Here is a 20,039-nt window from a genome sequence, read left to right on the forward strand (position 1 = left end):
TATTGCCTCAAATTTCCCAAAATTAATTAAACATTGACGTTACAGAGCCATTCATGGTTATGGTAATAGCATTCATTATCAATTTCAAGGATCGATGTTCAATCATGCTTTATGTTTATGCAAAGGGCGAAGAACATTACTAAAAAACAGTGTCCCAGTACTTTAATAGACATAATAGTACTGCGACGGGCCGTAGCAGCCCTGTTATCATTTCATTACACAAAAAATAAATAAACTTAACCTCCGCTAACCTCTGTGGGTAAGTCGATTCATGTGTGAGTTATAAAAGGTACAATTTGCATCGCACAACAAAAAGTCGGCACAAAACAAAACGCGATATTCGAGGCGGAGTGATCAATGTACGACAGATTATAGTATCAAGGGATTCCCCTATTATATTGATAACAGGAAAAATCCACGACTTCGGTTGCAACAGCATCCACAGCAAGATCAGTTATAAACCAGCATCAGTGGAATAAAGGTCGTTCTTAGCAAGTGCCGTAAACGCCATGGGAGACAACAGAAATCGTCTGCAGTATCAGCAATTGTTGAACGTGTCCTTTGGTGATGAATTCGAGGTGTTTCACACTAAAGTATCTGATCAGCATGTTTTATTGGTAAGAAATCAGCGAGCATTGAACTGCTACCGATTGGAAGGCGAGTCTAGAGAGTGGAAGGCGTTGTGGATTCGCGATGATTTTTTCGACGGAAAGCAGCGCGAGTTTCGTAACTCATTTTTCGTCGACGAGTCTGGTTGGCTGTTGGTGAGGAATCGTGAAGGCTTGCAGTTTTACCGTATGGAAGGAAGCGATCTGACTTTGCGCCATTATTGTTCTGAGGCGAAATATCGCAATAGGTACGGATGGGATGATGCCAACACGGTATTTCTGATGGGACGTATCTATGCTGCTGCCGGTACGATCGGCATACTGACGCGAAATAAACGTGGTGCCATAAGATTCGAGCAGATGCAGGAGAGTGCTGTACTAAAAGGTGGTCCACGTCCATTGTGGCAGTTGTACGATTCGCCGACACTACCGGAAATCTGGAAGTTAAATTCAACGTGGCTCGAATTGGCAACCACTTATGGCACCGCGCAGTTGGCTATCATCGAGCGATCCTCAGACGGTGTAAGCGTTTACATGCTCGACAACAATTATCATCCCAAACTTGTGGGTCGTGCAGAAAACGTGCCATTTTCAAGTGCTCATGATGAACGTATCCTGTTTGGAAATATCTTTGATAGCACCGAGTACAGTGACATGTTGCATCTTAACTCCTCTGGAATGTTTCTGTATCAGCGAGATAACACACACTACCGTGCTGTAGCTCAAAGCACGTCACTGGCAGTTTTCGGTCATGGAAAGAAAGTTTGGAATAGTGCTAGCTTGATTGATGTAGATCGGGATGGAAAAGATGAACTTTGGCTTACTGGACCGCAAGGTATCATGGGATTCAGAATGTCGGACGGAAGATTTGAGCAGGTCCCGTTTAATTCAGATCAAAACGAAGATTTACGTTACGCCCAGATTATCAAAACGATTCCTGATGGACACAATGTCACAGCAATAGCCGCTAGTGGTCGATCTTTGGTGTCGTTTTGTCTTGCATCGTCAAAAACATTAGTAAAAGAAGCGAACAAGAACGACGGAAATGATCAATCGGTACAATCTACTAAAGAAATCAAATCAGTTTTTGCTCTTCATTCCCAAACGGCCCCGCTTGTGGAAGCATCCTTGGGCGAACAACTGGAGACATCTTTGCTAATCGAACCCGTCAATCCAATGAATGGTAACTTGGAATTCGGTATTCCTTTGCTTGTCGTGGGAAAGTTATTTGGAATGTCTACTGTGAAATTTATCACCTACCAAGAAGCTTCCGAGATATCGGGATCAATGGGTGTTGGATGGTCGCTACAAGTGGACTGTGTGTACATCGATCGAAGGAATAGCATATTTCCAGAGGAACATCGCTATTATCTAATCAAGGATGGATCATCCTTTCCTCTTACTATTACTAGTAATGATTCAAACGAGCAAATCATCACTTTTTCTACTGCATCCACCGAGCAGATGACTATTACATTCAATCGTCCTCTAAATCAATGGACATTGGAAGATGGCAATGGAGAAAGCTTTATCTATGGAACATATGGTGACAAACAAGCAGTAAAAATGGATAGCGGATCTGAACATTGGCCATTTATGACTGAACGTAGTGAGTTGAAAGATCGTCTTCCATCAGTGTGGTACCTGGTAAGACAATTCGATCGTGCTGATCAGTGGATGGAATATACTTACACAAAAGATCCCCTAACAAATGACTACCAATTGAGTGCTATTTCCACTAGCAATACAGCATCGCTCCAGTTGTCCTATTCAAATCAGTACAATAGCACTCTTCTAACTGGTTATACTATTCGTACCTTAAGCTACTACCAATCAGCAGTGCTGCATTATATACAGCAGGAAGATAAGGTACACTTGCAACGTATCACACAGCAAAGCCACACTGCGCTGGAGTTTGACTACGAAGGGCCGAATGGTGCAATGAGTAAAATCATGTATCCCAATGGACTAATCGCCAAATTTGATTACACTTTGCTACAAATCGGCAGTAATATGCTGATTAACCACTTCAAAATCCACTCCCATCCTCGTACAGCCTACGGCCCGACATATCTGTTGGTCGGTGACATCACTAAACACGGTCAGGTGCGCATTCAACTAAGAGACCACCTTGGTTCCGACACAGTTGCAGTGAATGGTTCATCTATTCCTCCGCTTGGAAAATTTCCGGTGATTCATTACGAGATGTATACTGGTGAGTCATTTTTCGCTGTTTTGCTACAACACGAACGAACCCAGTCCGAGCTGTGTCTGTTTCACCAAACCCAACCCGATGTTTGGCAAGCAATTCCAACGTATCTAAAGTTACCGAAGGACACGTCCATTCGAGCCGGTCATGATTTTCTGTTGGCTATACAGGAACAACGCGTGACAGTTATTGAACGGCAACAGGGACGATGGAAAGCATTGAAACCGTTCGATATTGAAAAATCGTCACTGATACACTTCTTCACGCACGGTTTCCTCACATATGACGATCGTCAGCTGCGCATGTTTGTACGGCGCAATGGAGACTGGACTGGTGTAGTTTTACCGTTTCCTGCCAATCTGATAAAAAGTAGCTCATCGCTCTTTGATCGATTTGATCATCCCGAAGAAATCATGCGTGACTTTAAGAAGGGTGTTAAGCTGGATGCGTTGCAAATGTTTCATAATATAATCGTGTTTCGCTCACTGTTTCTGGATGGTTTCAAAATGTACGCCAGATTGCATCTTTTGCATCTGAACTGGAAGCATGAAGTTCACCGGCAATCGACGATCGATGTTCTAATTGAAGATCTTCATACATACACATTTAATCCTCCCGAAGCAGAAGGAAATACGTTTGTGTTTGCCTATCAGCTGGATAATGAAAAGTTTCGACTGAAAGTTATTAGCCATCACGGACAAATAATGAATGAAGTCGATAAAATTAAGGCACAGATAGAACAGGATATCAGCGATCAACCCAACGCACCTGAAGAAGAGAAAAGGCGCTATCGTAATGAATCGTATGAAAAGATCAACTCTGAGCTGCAGGAATTATATCGTAACATTACATCCCAAATACCTTTCGCAATCGATCCATCCAAGTTTGGCGTCCTAGTGAACGATGCATACATTGTTACTGCCAGCCATAAAGTGCTTTTTGATGGGATCGATTGGAATACGGAAAGAATCCCTCAGGAAGAACTCACCCTCGACAGCATCACGGTTAATCTTGGACCATCCTACCAGTTAGTGAAAACGCACCGTAACGCAACTTTCGATTTATTCGGTCCAAACAATGCTGTCGTATTTAACACAGACACCAATAACGCAACCGAGTTGAACATACGATATCCGGCGTTCATGGCAGTGCAAGCAAATGACTCTGCAGTGCAATTGTTCAACTTTCATCGAAACAAACTAACGAGCCTTCCAGTGGGAGAAGTCTTCGACACCAACAGCAATACACTAGCTGTCATAAGCAGGACCATCGATGGTAAAAACGTATTTGTACGATCGATGGATTCGTTTGGCATCACTCGCAAAAATGTCGTCTGGCGGCACGAGTTTGTGGATGGACGCGGACGAACATTAACAAACTATTACGAATTCAACGCACACACTGCCAAACCATACCATGGTGGATTTTTGATGACGGATGTTAAGATAACACCAGCTAACACAGAAGGACGGTTTGGTTGGTTTAAGGTACATTATAATCATGCTAACAATACTTTAAGCACGAAATCGGTCTACGACTCTGCAGGGAAGTTTGTAAAACTAGTGCAACCTGCTGATACGAATGGCAAAACATCACCCGATGCCGATGGTGTTCTTATGGCACGCGATGCAAAGACAGTTGTTGCAGATTTTCGTCCGTATCGAATCTCCGAGGAAATCGTGACGTACTATGGGTTTGAGCCATATGAACAGAACCAAATCGGAAGTGATGGACGTTGGAAATGGAATGGTGGAACAATACAAATAGAGCAAGGAAACCATTTTCTGCATCTCACCCGTTCGGGGTCCGTAAGTGCAACTCTAATGCCAAAGATACAGTTTAGCTCGCTTATTGTTTCGTGCTGGCTGAGAGGATCCAACAAGCAGCAAAACATCGGAAATGCACTTTCTGTTAATTGCAATGGGAAAGTAGTACACGGATCTGTTGGGTTTTCCGTTGGCGGTTGGTCATATGTGGAGGTTATGGTAGAGAATACGAATCGCTTGGAAGTGAACATTTCATCCGGATTTAATTCTACCATAGACGTAGATCATCTGCGAGTTTTCCCTACACAGTTGGATTTAAATGTGCATATCTACGATACGACATTGGCATTGGAACGATCAACGTTGCACGCATCAGGGCTGTTATCACATCGACTTTATGACGTGCTTGGCAACGAAATCGGGCGAATAAACAAGCTAGGATCGATCGAGAACCTTTCCTTTCAGTCACGCATCAGCAATTGCCGCATCGAAATACAACCTGCATACGGAGAAATTTTGCAAAAAATGGAACAAAATACCTTCTCAGGTTCAATGCAGTACGTTCCTGATACATCTGCGTTACGATTTCGATATGCTGCAACGACGTATTCGGGCGATATTCAGATAGAAATAGCTACTTTAAAATTTAGAATGCACATAGCGAAGAACCAGTCAACATTAAAAGTAAAGTCCCAAAGTATCGCCGTACCTCGCGTGGGTGACATTGTAGTTTTTTACAGTAACAAACACTTTAGCATTTGGATCGATGGTCATTTAAAAGTGGAGAATTTCATCATGTCCAATGAATCACGTTCAAATCGATACGAGATTAGAAGCAATAACGTACAAACATTTGATGCAATCTTACTCTACGACGTGAATATGAAGGTGATTTATCTAACGGATTTCGGTATGCCAAAACAAATAATAGAGCTGAAGGATACAGGGACAGTTACTTTGCAAGAAATTCTATACGATGAGCTTAATCGTCCTGCGGTTAAAACCAAATGGACGGATCTGGACACCACCAATTCATCCATATTGTTTAGCTATCGACATAATTTCATCGAAAAAGAAGAACGATTTTGGAAGACGGGTCGAATGGAGGGTACAGTTACACTGTTGAACTCCGACTGCGAAGGTTTTCCTTACAGTCGCACAGTTTACATGGATAATCCTTTGGAAGATAAATCTATCCAATCACTCCCGGGCAAGGCATTTGCAATCGATGGACCCTTTGCTCAGCACTTCAATTCCATTCAAGGTATAGATTTTTTGGCAAACCTTTTCCCAACTCAGGACGGTTTTTACTACGAAAGCGAGCATTATCCAGATCAATCCGTCTACGTGTTAGTATATGATAAACGCAAACTGAAGGTAGCCAGCTACGTGAAAACGCATCATGGTGATCATCATTTAACCACCTATATGTATGACACTAACGATCGCTTAGTTTTGCAACTACCGCCAGCTTATCACGAACAAGCGGACACATTTTCCAGAACAATTCCATTTTTTGGAAGAAACTTTTCGCCCGAACATACCGAACTGCAACGCACCTGGGGAATGTGGTACGAATATGATAAACAGAGTGGCTTGCTAACGCTGAAACGAACGCCTGACGCAGGTAACACGCGGTACATGTACACACCAGAAGGTTTACTGCGCTTCGTGGTTCAACAGAATAGTAGTAATGTGATGTATTACACCTACAACTCGGTGGGAAAGCTCAAGCAGAGGGGAATCGTGAAGCTCAGTTTGAACGAGCTTCCCAATTATTTACCGAACGAATCCGATTTGCCTGCTTCGAGCAATTTCATACTCTTGCATCACGGAGAAAACAGTGTTGCTCCATTGCACCGTCATAGGGTGGAGAATATTCAAAAAATATCTGGTGATCACATTCTTTCTGACGTTTTGTTATCTAACCATCAATCACAAATCATTACTAGCGCACTGTACTCGAGCGGAAACGAATCACTGGCTATCAACTACGAGTATCAGAAAAATCAAATACACGAGATACATTATCCTGTAGCGATTAAGGGAAAAAGATTTCGTTTACGATACAGTTACGATAATCGTGGTAAATTGATCGGTATCTCGAATGCTGCCACTGATGAACAGTTCATAGCAATTGATAACAACAGCCTTGGTTTACCGAAACGTGTGCTCATTCAACCCAACTCTTCGCATGCATATCAGCGAACGTATCATTACAACGAGCCGGGATATTTGACTCGTATTGAAGATCCATACCTAACCGAAACGATCGACTATTCGGGCTCGGGGTACGGTGGACGTGCGATCGGGGATGGTACCGTGCAGGCCACACGCTTCAATGCATCCTGGCATGCACACAGCAATTTAAAGCTTCTGAAGCTGAAACCTTTCCATCTAGGCACGGGACGAAGGGCAAAGTTTTGCTACGACGCACTTGTGTTTGCCGGATATTTAGACTCGCAGGGCAGACCGTTGAAAAGTCTCTATCCAATGCTCGAGCTTCGCTTACCGCTTGTTTGTCGGCTGGGAACGTACGGCCATCAGATTGCTGCAGCATTGAACAGTCGAGGGTTTCCCCAGTTCTACGGTCATCGATACGATTACGGAAGCCACCGGCAATTGATTCGTGCGAAATACTTTCAAAGTAGTGCCGAAGAGCTGTTAAATCCACTGCGCAAAGACACGTTCGAACAAATTCAAGGCATTTCGCAAGAGAGTTCTACGGACATATGGCATAAGCTCGTGGGTGCTGGATACTTGCACACGGACTGTTATTCCACCAGTGCGAAGAATTGCCATGGTTTACCGGGGAAATCTCTATTCCATCCTACCATTGCTGGCCACCCGAACGCGATAACGCTCAGCAGTTTGTTGGTTCGTGTAATCACACAGCGTAAAAATCTTGCCAAGAACATGTTTGATCAACTGTGTGCCGGATGGTACCAGGACGATATACCGGATGCAATAGCCGACACATGCAATTCGGTCTGGACAATGCTTTCGAACGAATGTTTGATTGGCCCCAAGTCTAACTTTAGCATGACAGCAATTAATCAAGAGTTGCGTGATCTCTTAAGTGAATATGCATCACATTTACCAGCAATTATTGGAGCCCTGTACCATAAGTTTGCCAGCGCACTTGGTCACAGTTCTGCTGACGTTCAGTCTTACAAAATCGACGCCAATGGAAATCATCAGCATTTTTACACCGGTTTTCGGCGATATCGGCTCGAATATGTTGAAAATACAAACAAAATAGCGTCCGTCTACCGCACCAACTTCGCCGCACGGTCTGGTCTGGATGAAACGCGCTATCAGGTAGAGCACGACGAGGAAGGTAACGTAGTCCGGGCCACACATAAAGGTATCGAGCGTATCGTTTATGATCCACTATTCAATCGTCCGTCGAAAATTATACTCTCCGATGGAAGATACTTGGAATTTGAGTACGACGTTCGAGGGTATCGTTTGTACAAATACGTGTATGATTCCGCGGGCAGGTTAAGCAGGAAAAAGTACTACATCCGGGACGTGCAGGGCAAGCCGTTGATAGAGTATGAAGGGATTTATGAAGGCAAAGAATCAGAAAATAACGCCCCGTCCGTCGTGCGAGCCACGGTATTTGTTTATGCCGATGATCGACTGGTTGGTTTTGTACGCAACGATCAGTTCTACAGTGTATGGCTCGATCATGAAAGATCGGTAAGGTTAGTGATTAAAAATGGCGAAATCGTGGCCGCGTATGATTACCTGCCGTATGGTGAGATGCTTCGCTCTTACGGCGATGACCCTGACGGTCATCTTGATTACCGCTTCACTGGACAGGAATGGGACGAAGAGACAAATCTGTACAATTTCCATGCCCGTTTGTATGACCCAGAACTGGGGCGTTTCCTGCAGCTGGACCCGAAGGAACAGTACGCCAGTCCGTATCTGTATGCCGGAAATTCTCCAGTCTCTTTGATCGATCCCGACGGTCAATTTGCTTTTATTTTTGTTGCAGTGGCCGTATTAGCTGTCGGTGGAGCGTACGTGGGAGCATCGGCAGCTAACAACTCTTGGAACCCAGCCAAATGGGAACTGAGGAAAGCACTCTTGGGCGGATTGGTGGGTGGTTTGATCGGTGGTTTTGCTCCGGTTGGTATTGCCGGTTCGTTTACCTTTCTTGCCGGTTACATCGGTGCCACCGCCGCTATCGGTGTCATAACGGCCACTTCAGTCGGTTTCGCTTACGTTAGCATCGCGTCCGCAAACGGAAGTTGGGATCCGAGTAAGTGGGACTGGTCCCAACCGGGTACATGGAATGCGCTCTTCATCGGTAGCTTAACTGGGGCCTCACTGTTCAACGCGGTCGGAGGGGTCCATAAAGCGTTCATAGGATATACGGGCATATCACGCACTGCTTTCGTCATCGTCACTAGTGGTGCTACGGGAGGATTTTTTCTTTACTCGGGAAGCATGGCTAACGATGGAAACCTTCGCTTCTGGGAATGGGACTGGAGTAAACCTGCAACGGTGTGGGGAGCTCTAGAAGGTGCGAGTTTCGGTCTTTCCATTTCCCCAAAGCTTAATTCGGTCACCCAACAAGTTACTCAACGATTGGAAAAATTTAAGGATATAGGAAAGGCTCTGAAGGAAAACAACTTAAAATTAGCTGGAACGCTTATCAAGGAAGAAGTTGGGAAATGGAAGCAGATTGGCTATGATGTTTTAAAAAACGATGTCACGCAAGATGCCATCACAGCTGGGAAAGCGGTAGGAAGACCAGGAGGCACGATATTATTGGACAAAATCCCCCCTGAGGCGATGAAGGTAATTGACGAAATTTTAGCGATAGATAAACTTTTAAAAGGAACTTTTCAAAAGAAAAAACATCAACGAAGCATTGAGTATGGTAATATGGCAAGTATTTTGCCGTCTTATCACAATATAACAAATAATAACAGTGTAATGAGGTTAGAATACTGCATAGATTGCTCACAAGATACATCTTCAATAACGTCTAACTCATACAAAGTAACAAATTGGATAAACGAAATATTTGAACATTTTTTCAACATCGAAAACCATGGGAAACAAGACCAAGAAGATCGAAAGGTCAATCCCTACTTAAAACATCACAAAAGGCCAACTAAAACTCTGTTCCATATAGCCAACTGTTTCCACACGAATTCTGCAGATCATCTAAACACAATCACATGCTACGAGCAGCATGGTCTTTCTTACGTGTTTCCTCACAACACTAGCAATATAGTTGCCATCACTGAAGATCATTATTCTTTATGCTATCCAATAGAATATAATGGGCTCCTTACTACCGCCTGTGCTGGTACGAATAGTTCTTACATGTACACGCCTTACATTCGACCGGTAAACTATCTCGATCAATTGAATGGAACTCTTACCTTGTTTCTCGTTGCCCCGACTGTAGTAAGAAATATTGCATCAGGATTGCGAAATTTATTCTTTAAAAAGAAGCCAGAGCAACAAGCGCATGAAGTTTCAACACTAGAACATTCACAAATAGATAAACAATTCCAAGATTTAAAACAAACAGTACAAGAGTATCGACAATTAGCGGACAACCGAAATAGCGGCAACTGGTTAGATAACATTTTTAAAGACATCGAAGAAGATTTTAATGTTTTTCATTCTTCTGTTAAACGCTCTCGTACATTCTACTATCAGCTGCGTGAACGTATTGCTGCGCTTGGTGATGAGCTAGAAGAAAGTAGACACATTTTGAAGCATAAGCTGTACTCAAACAACTCACAATCTTTGAATAACTTTACATTTGGATTGTACACGCAGGAGATTCTTCCGTTGCAGATCAATAAGGCTAGCTCTATAGCTACAATTAATGAATACAGAGTGTGTTGAAAATGTGTGCAATAGGAATGACACATCAAGAAACCAGCGGATTATTACGAGCATTAACGTTACAAGCTAGCATTAGTAGCTTTAATCTTTTTTTCTGAATATACAAATAAGCTTTTACCGATTTGGAACTACTTTAAGTATTGAAAAATTCAACAATATTTCGGAATTAAATATCTTACGAAGATTAAACAAAACGAATATTTTATGGAAGTAGTAGCGTTTCGATCAAATGTACGAAAAGTAAAATTGGAAAACGTCTCATGATATTGCATTTAAATAAAAGCAATTATTTTAATTTACTCAAGACTGGTTCATTATTATTTATTAATGGTCCAATAAAGCCGTATTTCTAAAAGAAAGTAATCAATTGTAACAAATTGTACAAAAATCAATAAAACAATTTCTCCTTCATTTATAATTCTCACGATACTCTTGAAAGATGATTTCTAATTCAAAACTTTTCGCGCTCGCGAGCTAGACTGTTTTTTCTGCATGGATTTTAAGCATACAGGCCGCTCGCGAGCTACCCTGATGTTACTGCTTCGTATTTTTGATAGACAGTGCGCTCGCATGCTAGGTTTTTGAGCCGCTGATAAACAGCTGATTTGAAAAAGCAAGGTATATTTCGACATACACAAAATGGATTCATAGTGGTTATAATAAATATCACCTAGTCAGAATTTTATCCTGTATTCGCTGCAGGAAACCAGTTATTAGAATAAAGAATATCAGTTGTTTTGTAATAGAAAAAAAAGTTTTAATTGCCTCACAGCAGGACGACTTTGCCTTATTGCTTAAACACTCACTATTATAATGATTTGTGTAACATTCGTTCACAGAGTGACATTTTGTTTTTTCTTCCTGCCTGATTTTAGCTTTTGTCTAATGGCAGGATGGTAGGAGGGCCGAGCGTGGTGGGATTGCCATGGAAGAAGTCGAACCGCGTACCTGGTGATTCTCCATTGACTGGCTTCGAGGCGATTGATGTCACCAACGCCAAGCGGGCACCAGATCGGGCAGCAGTATCCCAGGAATGACCTTACGATGGCACAGAAGATCGACTTGACGCATATGGGATCGGTAAGGGCGGTGGCAACGCTCATCGGATGCGATTTTATCGGACGAGATTTATATGGGATTTGACAGATAACGTCGGACGTGCGATTTCGTCGTCCGACGTTATCTGTCAAATCCTATATAAATCTCGTCCGATAAAATCGCATCCGATAAGCGTTGCCACCGCCCTAAACTCGCTATAGGTCCACGTAATTAAACCGAGTAGCTGATTTCCTTTCGCAACAACGCTGTCAATGTGAGGGCGAAATGACATCTTCTGATCGAGTTGCACCCCCAGGTCACGAATGCATGTCGTGCGAACCAAAGCCGTGTTGAGCATAGTGTATGAAAACGGGATAGGGTTACGGGCTCTGCTGAATGATATACACTGGCATTTATCAGCACACACTTTGAGGGCGTTTCTGATGTACCAGCTGTCGAGATTTTCAAGGATCATTTGAAGGCGTACACAGTCACTGTCGTTTCTAATTGGAGCGAATATTTTTACGTCGTCGGCGTACATTAGGTGTTGGCCTGGCGGTAAAACAAAAGATAGATCATTTATATAGATGAGGACCTGATGGACCTGTCATGATGCACTGCAATACGCTTATCTTTTCCTCTCTAAAGTGAAGCATTTTCATAGTTTGAATGAATATCCATCTGCAGGGGGAAGATTCAACTAATAATTTACTAGTTATTCACTTCAATAATAACATAAGCATCATTCAAATTTAATATTGAAAAATGTAAGCAAACGTCCATGCCAAAACACATACAGTGCATACATATTGTTGTGGATGATAGGCGACCCCTGTTCTCACCGCGACAGTCGTCCTGTCGATGGTGGAGTCCCAGGGAGGATGCCAGTGTGCGCACGCACACTCCGGCGCATCCATAAGCACCGCACGATCAGAGTGTGTGGAACAGCCGATAGAGCAGGAGCTCTCGGCAGGGCACGCGGCCTGTTTTACTGTGATTGTATATTGTTTTATCTGTAAATATAAAACGTTCTGTTTGTGCCGTGTAATACTTCAATACCGTCTTTATGATTTATTTGCTCGGACACAACACATATGAATTCTGTACTCGTAACAGTTTGATACGTTTTAAACCTGTATATTTGATGTTAATGATTGTGAAACATTATTGATAGCTATTTGAAATATTTTGCACGCAATTTTAAGACGAAAAAGAGACAAACTTCGTAAACAAACTTGATAATCAGCCGTACCGGTAAAATCGTTCGTTCCTGTGAACGTTCGCCGCGACGCTCATTTTTACTCATTTCATAGCCCTCTAGATCAAAAATTAGAAAACCGTATGGATTTTGCACTGGCCAACCTAGTGGCACAACCCTGTCCACTCATGAGCGACGAATGTTTCTCGTCGAACAAGTTCGCCAGTACGGCTGAATGTCCCGCATTGAATTCTATCTACTGTAGCTGTGAAGCGTTTGACAGCCAAGGTACTCACAGCACATGTGGGTATCGAATATCACAGACAGAATCAAAAACCATGTTCGACTCGATGTTTGTCTTGTTTGTTTGTTTGTGTCTGACTGTGCACCTCCATATTCGTGTTCGATTGCTGCTAGAGCGCCGCCTTACACGTATGTGATTCTTTATATCAAAACTAGAAAGCCTGGTCACTCCGCTCCAATCCGACTCGCGCTTTCACCTCCCATGTCTTTTAAGGTGTGTATACACAAATAGCATATTTGTTCACAATGTATGGACAAATCTGAATGCGAGATGTCAAAACGCGTACTCTTTTGCGCTAAGCGATATGTATGCTTTAGCGATTTTAGCACTCTACAATGACGATGAAAATATAACTAACTATCTCATTCATTCGCTCGTTAACACGTACTGCATCTCTTCGTCTTAGCAAGCCTCAGAAGGAAGAACAGCGCTGGGTTTCTCCGTTTTATTGATTGATTCCTGTTGTTACTAAAAGAACTTAGGCGAGCCCTGCAACAGTATCTACCAAACCGGGCGAAATGTGCAGCGAGAGTAGAACGGGATGAACACCACACGTGTGAGTGGGTGAGTGCTCGAGAGGCCTAAAAGGAAGAGGTTCGGTTTCGGGATATCGCAGAGCATCGGCAAGCGTACGAGCAGAGAACAAGTTGGCAGAAAGCGATAGGCGAATCTTTTTTGTAGTTATTTTTTCTTACTTTGCTTTACTGGATCAGATTTGCTTAAGTACATATAGTTCAACTTTCGTTAATCTTTGCATGCAAATAAAGCCATTGTTAAAGCTGAACTCACAAACGCCTACTACGCGCCTCCTTGTGCTTACATTCTTTTGCCTACAAAAAAGGGTTCTTCAGTGCGTTAAGTGTAATAGTGAAGAACAATGGGACCGAAGAAAGCACGTGGTTGCAAGGCTGGCGATAACCAGGTTGACGACACTTTGTACGTGCAGTGCGATGAATGTGATGCGTGGTGGCATTTCTCGTGTGCCGGTATAACGGCATCCGTAGAAGCCGTGGAGAAATGTGCGTGGTTGTGCGAGGAGTGTGCCAGGAAGACGCTGAGAGAGCAATCATCGCCACGCGAGGGCAATAAGAAGCCCAAGGAAGGAACTTCGAAACACGTGGATGGGGATCTCGTTCGTAACCTTAGTTTGAAAGCAGCGACGGATGGCGGGGCGCGCCCGGTTACAAACCCACAGAGGCGGCCGCTTTTATCGCTCGATGAGGCCAACGACGAGATAGCGCCAGGAACATCGACCCACGCGATAGGGGGACCCGTACATAACCTTAACCAGGATGCCAGAACCTCAACCGCGACGGAAGGCACGTCAACTCGCCGTGCTGAAGCGGCGATAGGAAGTGGAGAAACGGCGCATGGAGCTGGAACTGCAGTTGAAGTTCGTGCAGGAGGAAGAGGCACTTCTCGGGTTTGGGGAAAATAAGTCCTTTTCAATTTCACCACAACTTAACTCTTTTCAGACTGAAAAGAGAACAGTGAAACGCAGCGAAGAAGAAGAAGAGGAACCAGACCTAACTCCACGACAAGAGGCTGCGCGGCACATGGTTTCCAAAGATCTCCCAGTTTTCTCCGGTGATCCCGCTGAGTGGCCGATTTTTATATCGCACTACGACTACCAGGCGATATGGATACTCGAATTGGGAGAATATGCTGCGCCTGCAAAAGTGCCTGAAAGGACCTGCCCTCGAAGCTGTTCGGAGTCGATTTGTGGTACCGGACATAGTTCCACAGGTTATCGAGAAGCTACGTTCCAAATATGGGCGGCCGGTGCACTTAATTAAAACATTAATCGAGAAGGTGCGGAAGATTCCGGCGCCCCAAACTGACAAGCTGGACAGTTTAGTCGAGTATGGGGAAGCAGTGCAGTGTATGGTGGACCATATGGTTGCGGCTGGTGAACGTGCGCATATCACCAACCCGCTCTTGCTGTAAGAGGTGGTCGGCAAGTTACCAACGGATCAACAGTTACGTTGATCGCATCACATCCGCGGAATGACATCAGTGGATCTGTCCACATTCAGCGACTACATGGAGGATTTGGCCGAAGACGCTGCGAGGCTGACGACGATTGACTCTCCTTCAGAGCGCGGGACCAGCAAGGAAAGGCCTACGGGCTACGTCCACGCGCACGTGGATAAAGATGGAGCGAGAACGTCCAGCGCGGCTGAAGGGCAGTGTGTATCCTGTAACGTCGCGAGGCATGTATTGTCGACATGCACTAATTTTCGAGGACTGCTGGTTAAGGATCGATGAGGCGAGCGCGTGAGCTATCGGTGTGCTTTAGCTGCCTGGAGAAGCACAATTGGCGATCGTGCAAAAATCGTCCTCGTTGTGGCATCAACGATTGTGCATACCGACATCACGCGCTTCTACACGACCCGGATGCATCAATATGGTCACCTTCTACTGCAGACCGAGAACGGCGGCACTTCCCGAGAACCAGTGGAAGTCAGACGCACCAGGTAATAAATAATTATCATCAGTCGAATCCGCTGTCGGTGCTTTTTAGAATCGTTCCAGTAACAGCGTATGGACCCGGTGTGATGATAAATACCTTCGCGTTCCTGGACGAAGGCTCGTCAATGACGCTGATGGACGAAGACCTGGCAAAGCAGTTAGGGGTGAAGGGAGAAAGACGACCTCTATGTATCAAGTGGACAGGTGATACGACTAGGGTCGAGCCGGCGTCGATGATGATTGATTTGCAGATTGGACCTGTGACGTCGACAAAAAGGTTCAATCTGAAAGCTGTGCAGACTGTCACCAGCCTTAGCCTCCTACAGCAAACTTTTACGATGGATTACGAGAGATGGGACCATCTTAAGCAGCTGCCATTGCCGGAGTATCGTGATGCTCGGCCACAGTTGTTGATCGGGCAGGACAACCTTCGATTGGCGGTGCCGCTGAAGACGCGTGAAGGCCTTGCAGGGGAACCGGTTGCCGTGAAGACTCGGCTTGGATGGTGCGTGTATGGGAAGACTGCTGGAAGCCAAATCGGAGGGTGCTACATATGTGCGAGTGTGGAGCATCAGACGAAAACTCCACCATCCAGGGGGCCTTACGCAAGTTTTATGAGTTGGAGCAACTCGGGACTGTCTCCAGTGACGTGCCTGATCCCGATGAACGAAGGGCACTGACGATCCTGGAAACAACGACGATGCGGATTGGTAATCGGTTTGAAAGCGGTCTGTTGTGGAAGACAGACAACGTGGAGCTTCCTTCGAGCTTGGGTATGGCGCGTCGCATCCTGGAATGCCTGGAAAGAAGGATGGAACGTGACCCTAAGCTGAAAACCATGGTGCACCATCACATAGCCGATATGATGGAAAAGGGTTACATCCACAAGGCGACGTCTGCTGAACTTTCCGAGAGTAATTCGAAGCGAATTTGGTACCTGCCGTTGGGAGTGGTTACCAATTCGAAGAAGCCATGGAAGGTGCGCATCATCTAGGATGCCGCTGCTAAGGTACAAGGTACGTCCCTGAATGACATGTTGCTGAAGGGGCCGGACGAGTTAATTTCTTTGCCAGGGGTGCTGTTCCGGTTTCGAATGTACGGGATAGCGGTGTGCGCGGACGTAAAGGAAATGTTCCTGCAAATACGCATGCGCGACGAAGACAAGCAAGCGTAGCGGTTCCTGTGGCGGGAAGATCCTGCTGACGACATCGCAACGTATTTCGTGGACGTCGTTACCTTTGGGTCGGCTTGCTCCCCAGCGACCGCACAATACGTGAAAAACCGGAACGCCAGGGAACATGCCGAGAAATACCCTCGTGCCGTACGTGGCATCTTGACCAGCACGTATGTCGACGACTATTTGGATAGCTTTGGAACACTCGAAGAAGCCAGTCGGATATCCAGAGAAGTCAGGGGAATTTTCTCGAACGGCGGGTTCGTACTTCGGAACTGGGTTTCCAACAATCCGGTTGTTTTGGATCGACTGGGCGGCGAAAGCTCCAGTCCCGGTATGAAGCGTTTGACGTCTACGGCGGATGATGGAGAACGTGTGCTCGGATTGCGGTGGAACCCGAGCTCGGACCAATTGTCCTTTTACACGCAGGCGTGTGTGGGAATGGCGGAGATATTTGAGACGGAGCTTACCCCTACCAAGCGAGAAGTGATCAAATGCGTGATGTCACTTTTTGATCCGCTTGGACTGTTGGCACATTTCATCATCCATGGAAGGATCTTGATTCAAGACCTCGCCGTTCTTTAACGGCACGGCGTTAAAAAACGGGTGCTCTGGACGGACAGTACAGTGGCGCTATCATGGATACATGCCGACCCTAGGAACTACAGGCCATTTGTCGCAAATAGAGTTGCGGAGATTCAGGAGAACACCAACGTGAATGAGTGGCGATGGGTGCCCACTCATGACAATCCAGCAGACAAAGCTACCAAATGGAAAGGGTGTGGGAACTTCAACTGGGATGGCATTTGGTTCCAGGGTCCCTCTTTATTACTGCAGGATGAAGAGTCTTGGCCGACGAAAAGACTCGTGTCAACTACTCCGGAGGAAGAGATACGGCGGGTCAACCTTCACCGCGAGAAGTTGAACCCTGGACTTCTTCCTCTTAAAGCTGAACGCTTCAGCCGCCTGAAAAGGATGACCAGGACGTTGGCGTGGATTGTCATAGACGTGGACAATTTAATGAGAAAGGTGCGAGGAGCCCCTCTACACCTTGGAATCCTCTCTCAAGACGAATTGGAGAGAGCGGAGACGATTGCGTGGAAGCAAGCGCAAGGGGAATATTTTCAGGATGAAGTACGAGTCCTGAGTGTCGGTGAGGGAACAGGAAGGAGTACCGTGCCTAAGGATAGTCCTATCTATGGCCTCTTACCCTACGCGGATGAGCGTGGTGTTTTGCGCATGCGAGGACGGAGACTGCATTCGTGAGACCGTTCACATTTGTGGCACTGGACTACTTTGGATCGCTGCTGGTGAGGAGAGGAAGAGCACAGGAGAAACGATGGGTGGCGCTTTTCACATGTCTAACCATAAGAGCAATTCATTTAGAAGTTGTGAGTAGTCTTTCCACAGATTCCTGTATTTTGGCAGTGAGACGCTTTGTGGCTAGGAGAGGCGCTCCTGCCGAGGTGTTCAGCGACAACGGGACGAATTTCGTGAGAGCCAGCCAGCAGCTAAGGAAGGAAATCGACGAGCGCAACGATGCCTTAGCTGCGACCTTCACCAACGCGAACACCCGATGGAAATTTAACCCCCCTGGCGCACCCCATATGGGAGGGGTATGGGAACGCATGGTGCGATCGGTGAAGGCTGCGATTAGTACGATGACGGAACTACAGCGTACACCCGATGACGAGACGCTGCTTACGGTGATAGTGGAAGCGGAGGGAATGATCTACACACGCCCTCTGACGTACATCCCGCTGGAATCGGCGGAGCAGGAGGCTCTTACTCCTAACCACTTCTTGCTGGGCAGTTCATCGGGAGTGAAACAGAGACCGGTGGCACCGACTAGCCTTCAGACGGGGTTACGGAGCAACTGGAAAATGGTGCAACATATCCTGGACGGATTTTGGAGACGGTGGATAAAAGAGTATCTCCCGGTGTTAGTGCGGCAAAGCAAATGGTTTGAGGCTGTGAGAGAGATTGAGGTAGGAGATATGGTTCTGATAGTCGACGGTGGGGTTAGGAATCAGTGGAAGAGAGGGCTAGTAGAACGAGTGGTTTCGGGAGCCGACGGGCGAACAAGACAAGCTTGGGTGCGAACAAGTACAGGGACCCTCAGAAGCCCGGTGGCTAAACTTGCCTTATTAGAGATAAGAAAGGATGACCAATAGCGTATTGGTCACGGGCTGGGGGATGTTACGAAAAGAACTTAGGCGAGCCCTGCAACAGTATCTATCAAACCGGGCGAAATGTGCAGCGAGAGTAGAAATGATTGGGCGAACCCGATCGTGGCCGGAACGCGATGAACACCACACGTGTGAGTGGGTGAGTGCTCGAGAGGCCTAAAAGGAAGAGGTTCGGTTTCGGGATATCGTAGAGCATCGGCAAGCGTACGAGCAGGGAACCTTTTTTGTAGTTATTTTTTCTTACTTTGCTTTACCGGATCAGATTTGCTTAAGTACATATAGTCCAACTTTCGTTAATCTTTGCATGCAAATAAAGCCATTGTTAAAGCTGAACTCACAAACGCCTACTACGCGCCTCCTTGTGCTTACATCTGTAATGTTTTGGGTCCATCTCACGATTTATTCACCGTTTTCAAACCTCATAATTTTGGTATCGTCTTATTTGGTATATATAAATACAATCCAACCAAAAAAATCTGAGTAACGCTCAATAAATCGTGGACTAAAACTAAACTGAACTAAAAAACTATGAGAACCATCCACCAAAATTTGGGAATCAACTAAAAATCCTTGGTAGAACCCTAATATGTTCTCTTTCTATTTGACTGCAGATTAGACATTCACTGACAGGTTTAGCAGAGAACGAACGATTGAATGATTCAATCACCTTTATGACTTAAACGGAACTGAGCTGATCTTCAAAAATATCCGTTTTAAACACCACTAGACCAAACCGGCCGATGAATAGCCGAGTAAGTCAAATCTGAAGGAATTCATCAAAAAGTTCGGTAAGTATTTAACATTGTTTACAAGCTATAGAGTTGCATATCTTGAGAACGAGTGATCCGATCAGGGCGAAATTTTATAAGTGAACGAGTGAAGAGGACCGACAAATGCTACACAACGATATGCCCGTCAATACTGCAATCACATCAGGCGTTAGCTTCAACACTCGCGAGAAGATAGATTCAAATTTTACGCTATTGCAAAATGACCTTTCCATTGAACCATTAGTCCGGAGCCGTTGGTTCGGAGCTGAGTCTGGAGTTGTTGGTGCGGAGCAGGCGCCGGAGCCATTGGTGCGCTCCGAAACGCACATCAGTAGTCCCTATAATACATTTGTTTTACCTAAATAAAACTATGCTGTATTTATACTCTATCGACATGAAAAATTACTGCCAACACGTGAATTCTTAAA

At 45.2% G+C, this 20,039-nt stretch overlaps 2 protein-coding genes across 2 annotated transcripts; both read left to right on the top strand.

Moving 5' to 3' along the window:
• Positions 1 to 468: 468 nt before the first annotated feature.
• LOC121595705 lies at positions 469 to 14,953 on the top strand. Its single transcript, XM_041919876.1, has 3 exons — positions 469 to 9,398; positions 11,342 to 11,452; positions 14,576 to 14,953. The coding sequence occupies exons 1-3, from the start codon at positions 510 to 512 to the stop codon at positions 14,951 to 14,953; spliced, it is 9,378 nt and encodes a 3,125-aa protein (XP_041775810.1). The 5' UTR covers positions 469 to 509.
• LOC121596649 lies at positions 579 to 17,877 on the top strand. The gene is made up of 2 exons (XM_041921770.1): positions 579 to 617; positions 14,482 to 17,877. Exon 2 carries the CDS (start codon positions 15,271 to 15,273, stop codon positions 16,156 to 16,158), a length of 888 nt encoding a protein of 295 aa, XP_041777704.1. The 5' UTR covers positions 579 to 617; positions 14,482 to 15,270; the 3' UTR covers positions 16,159 to 17,877.
• The last annotated feature ends 2,162 nt before the right edge of the window (positions 17,878 to 20,039 follow it).

Source organism: Anopheles merus, chromosome 3R (genome assembly GCF_017562075.2).
Source record: "Anopheles merus strain MAF chromosome 3R, AmerM5.1, whole genome shotgun sequence".
Lineage (NCBI taxonomy): Eukaryota > Metazoa > Arthropoda > Insecta > Diptera > Culicidae > Anopheles > Anopheles merus.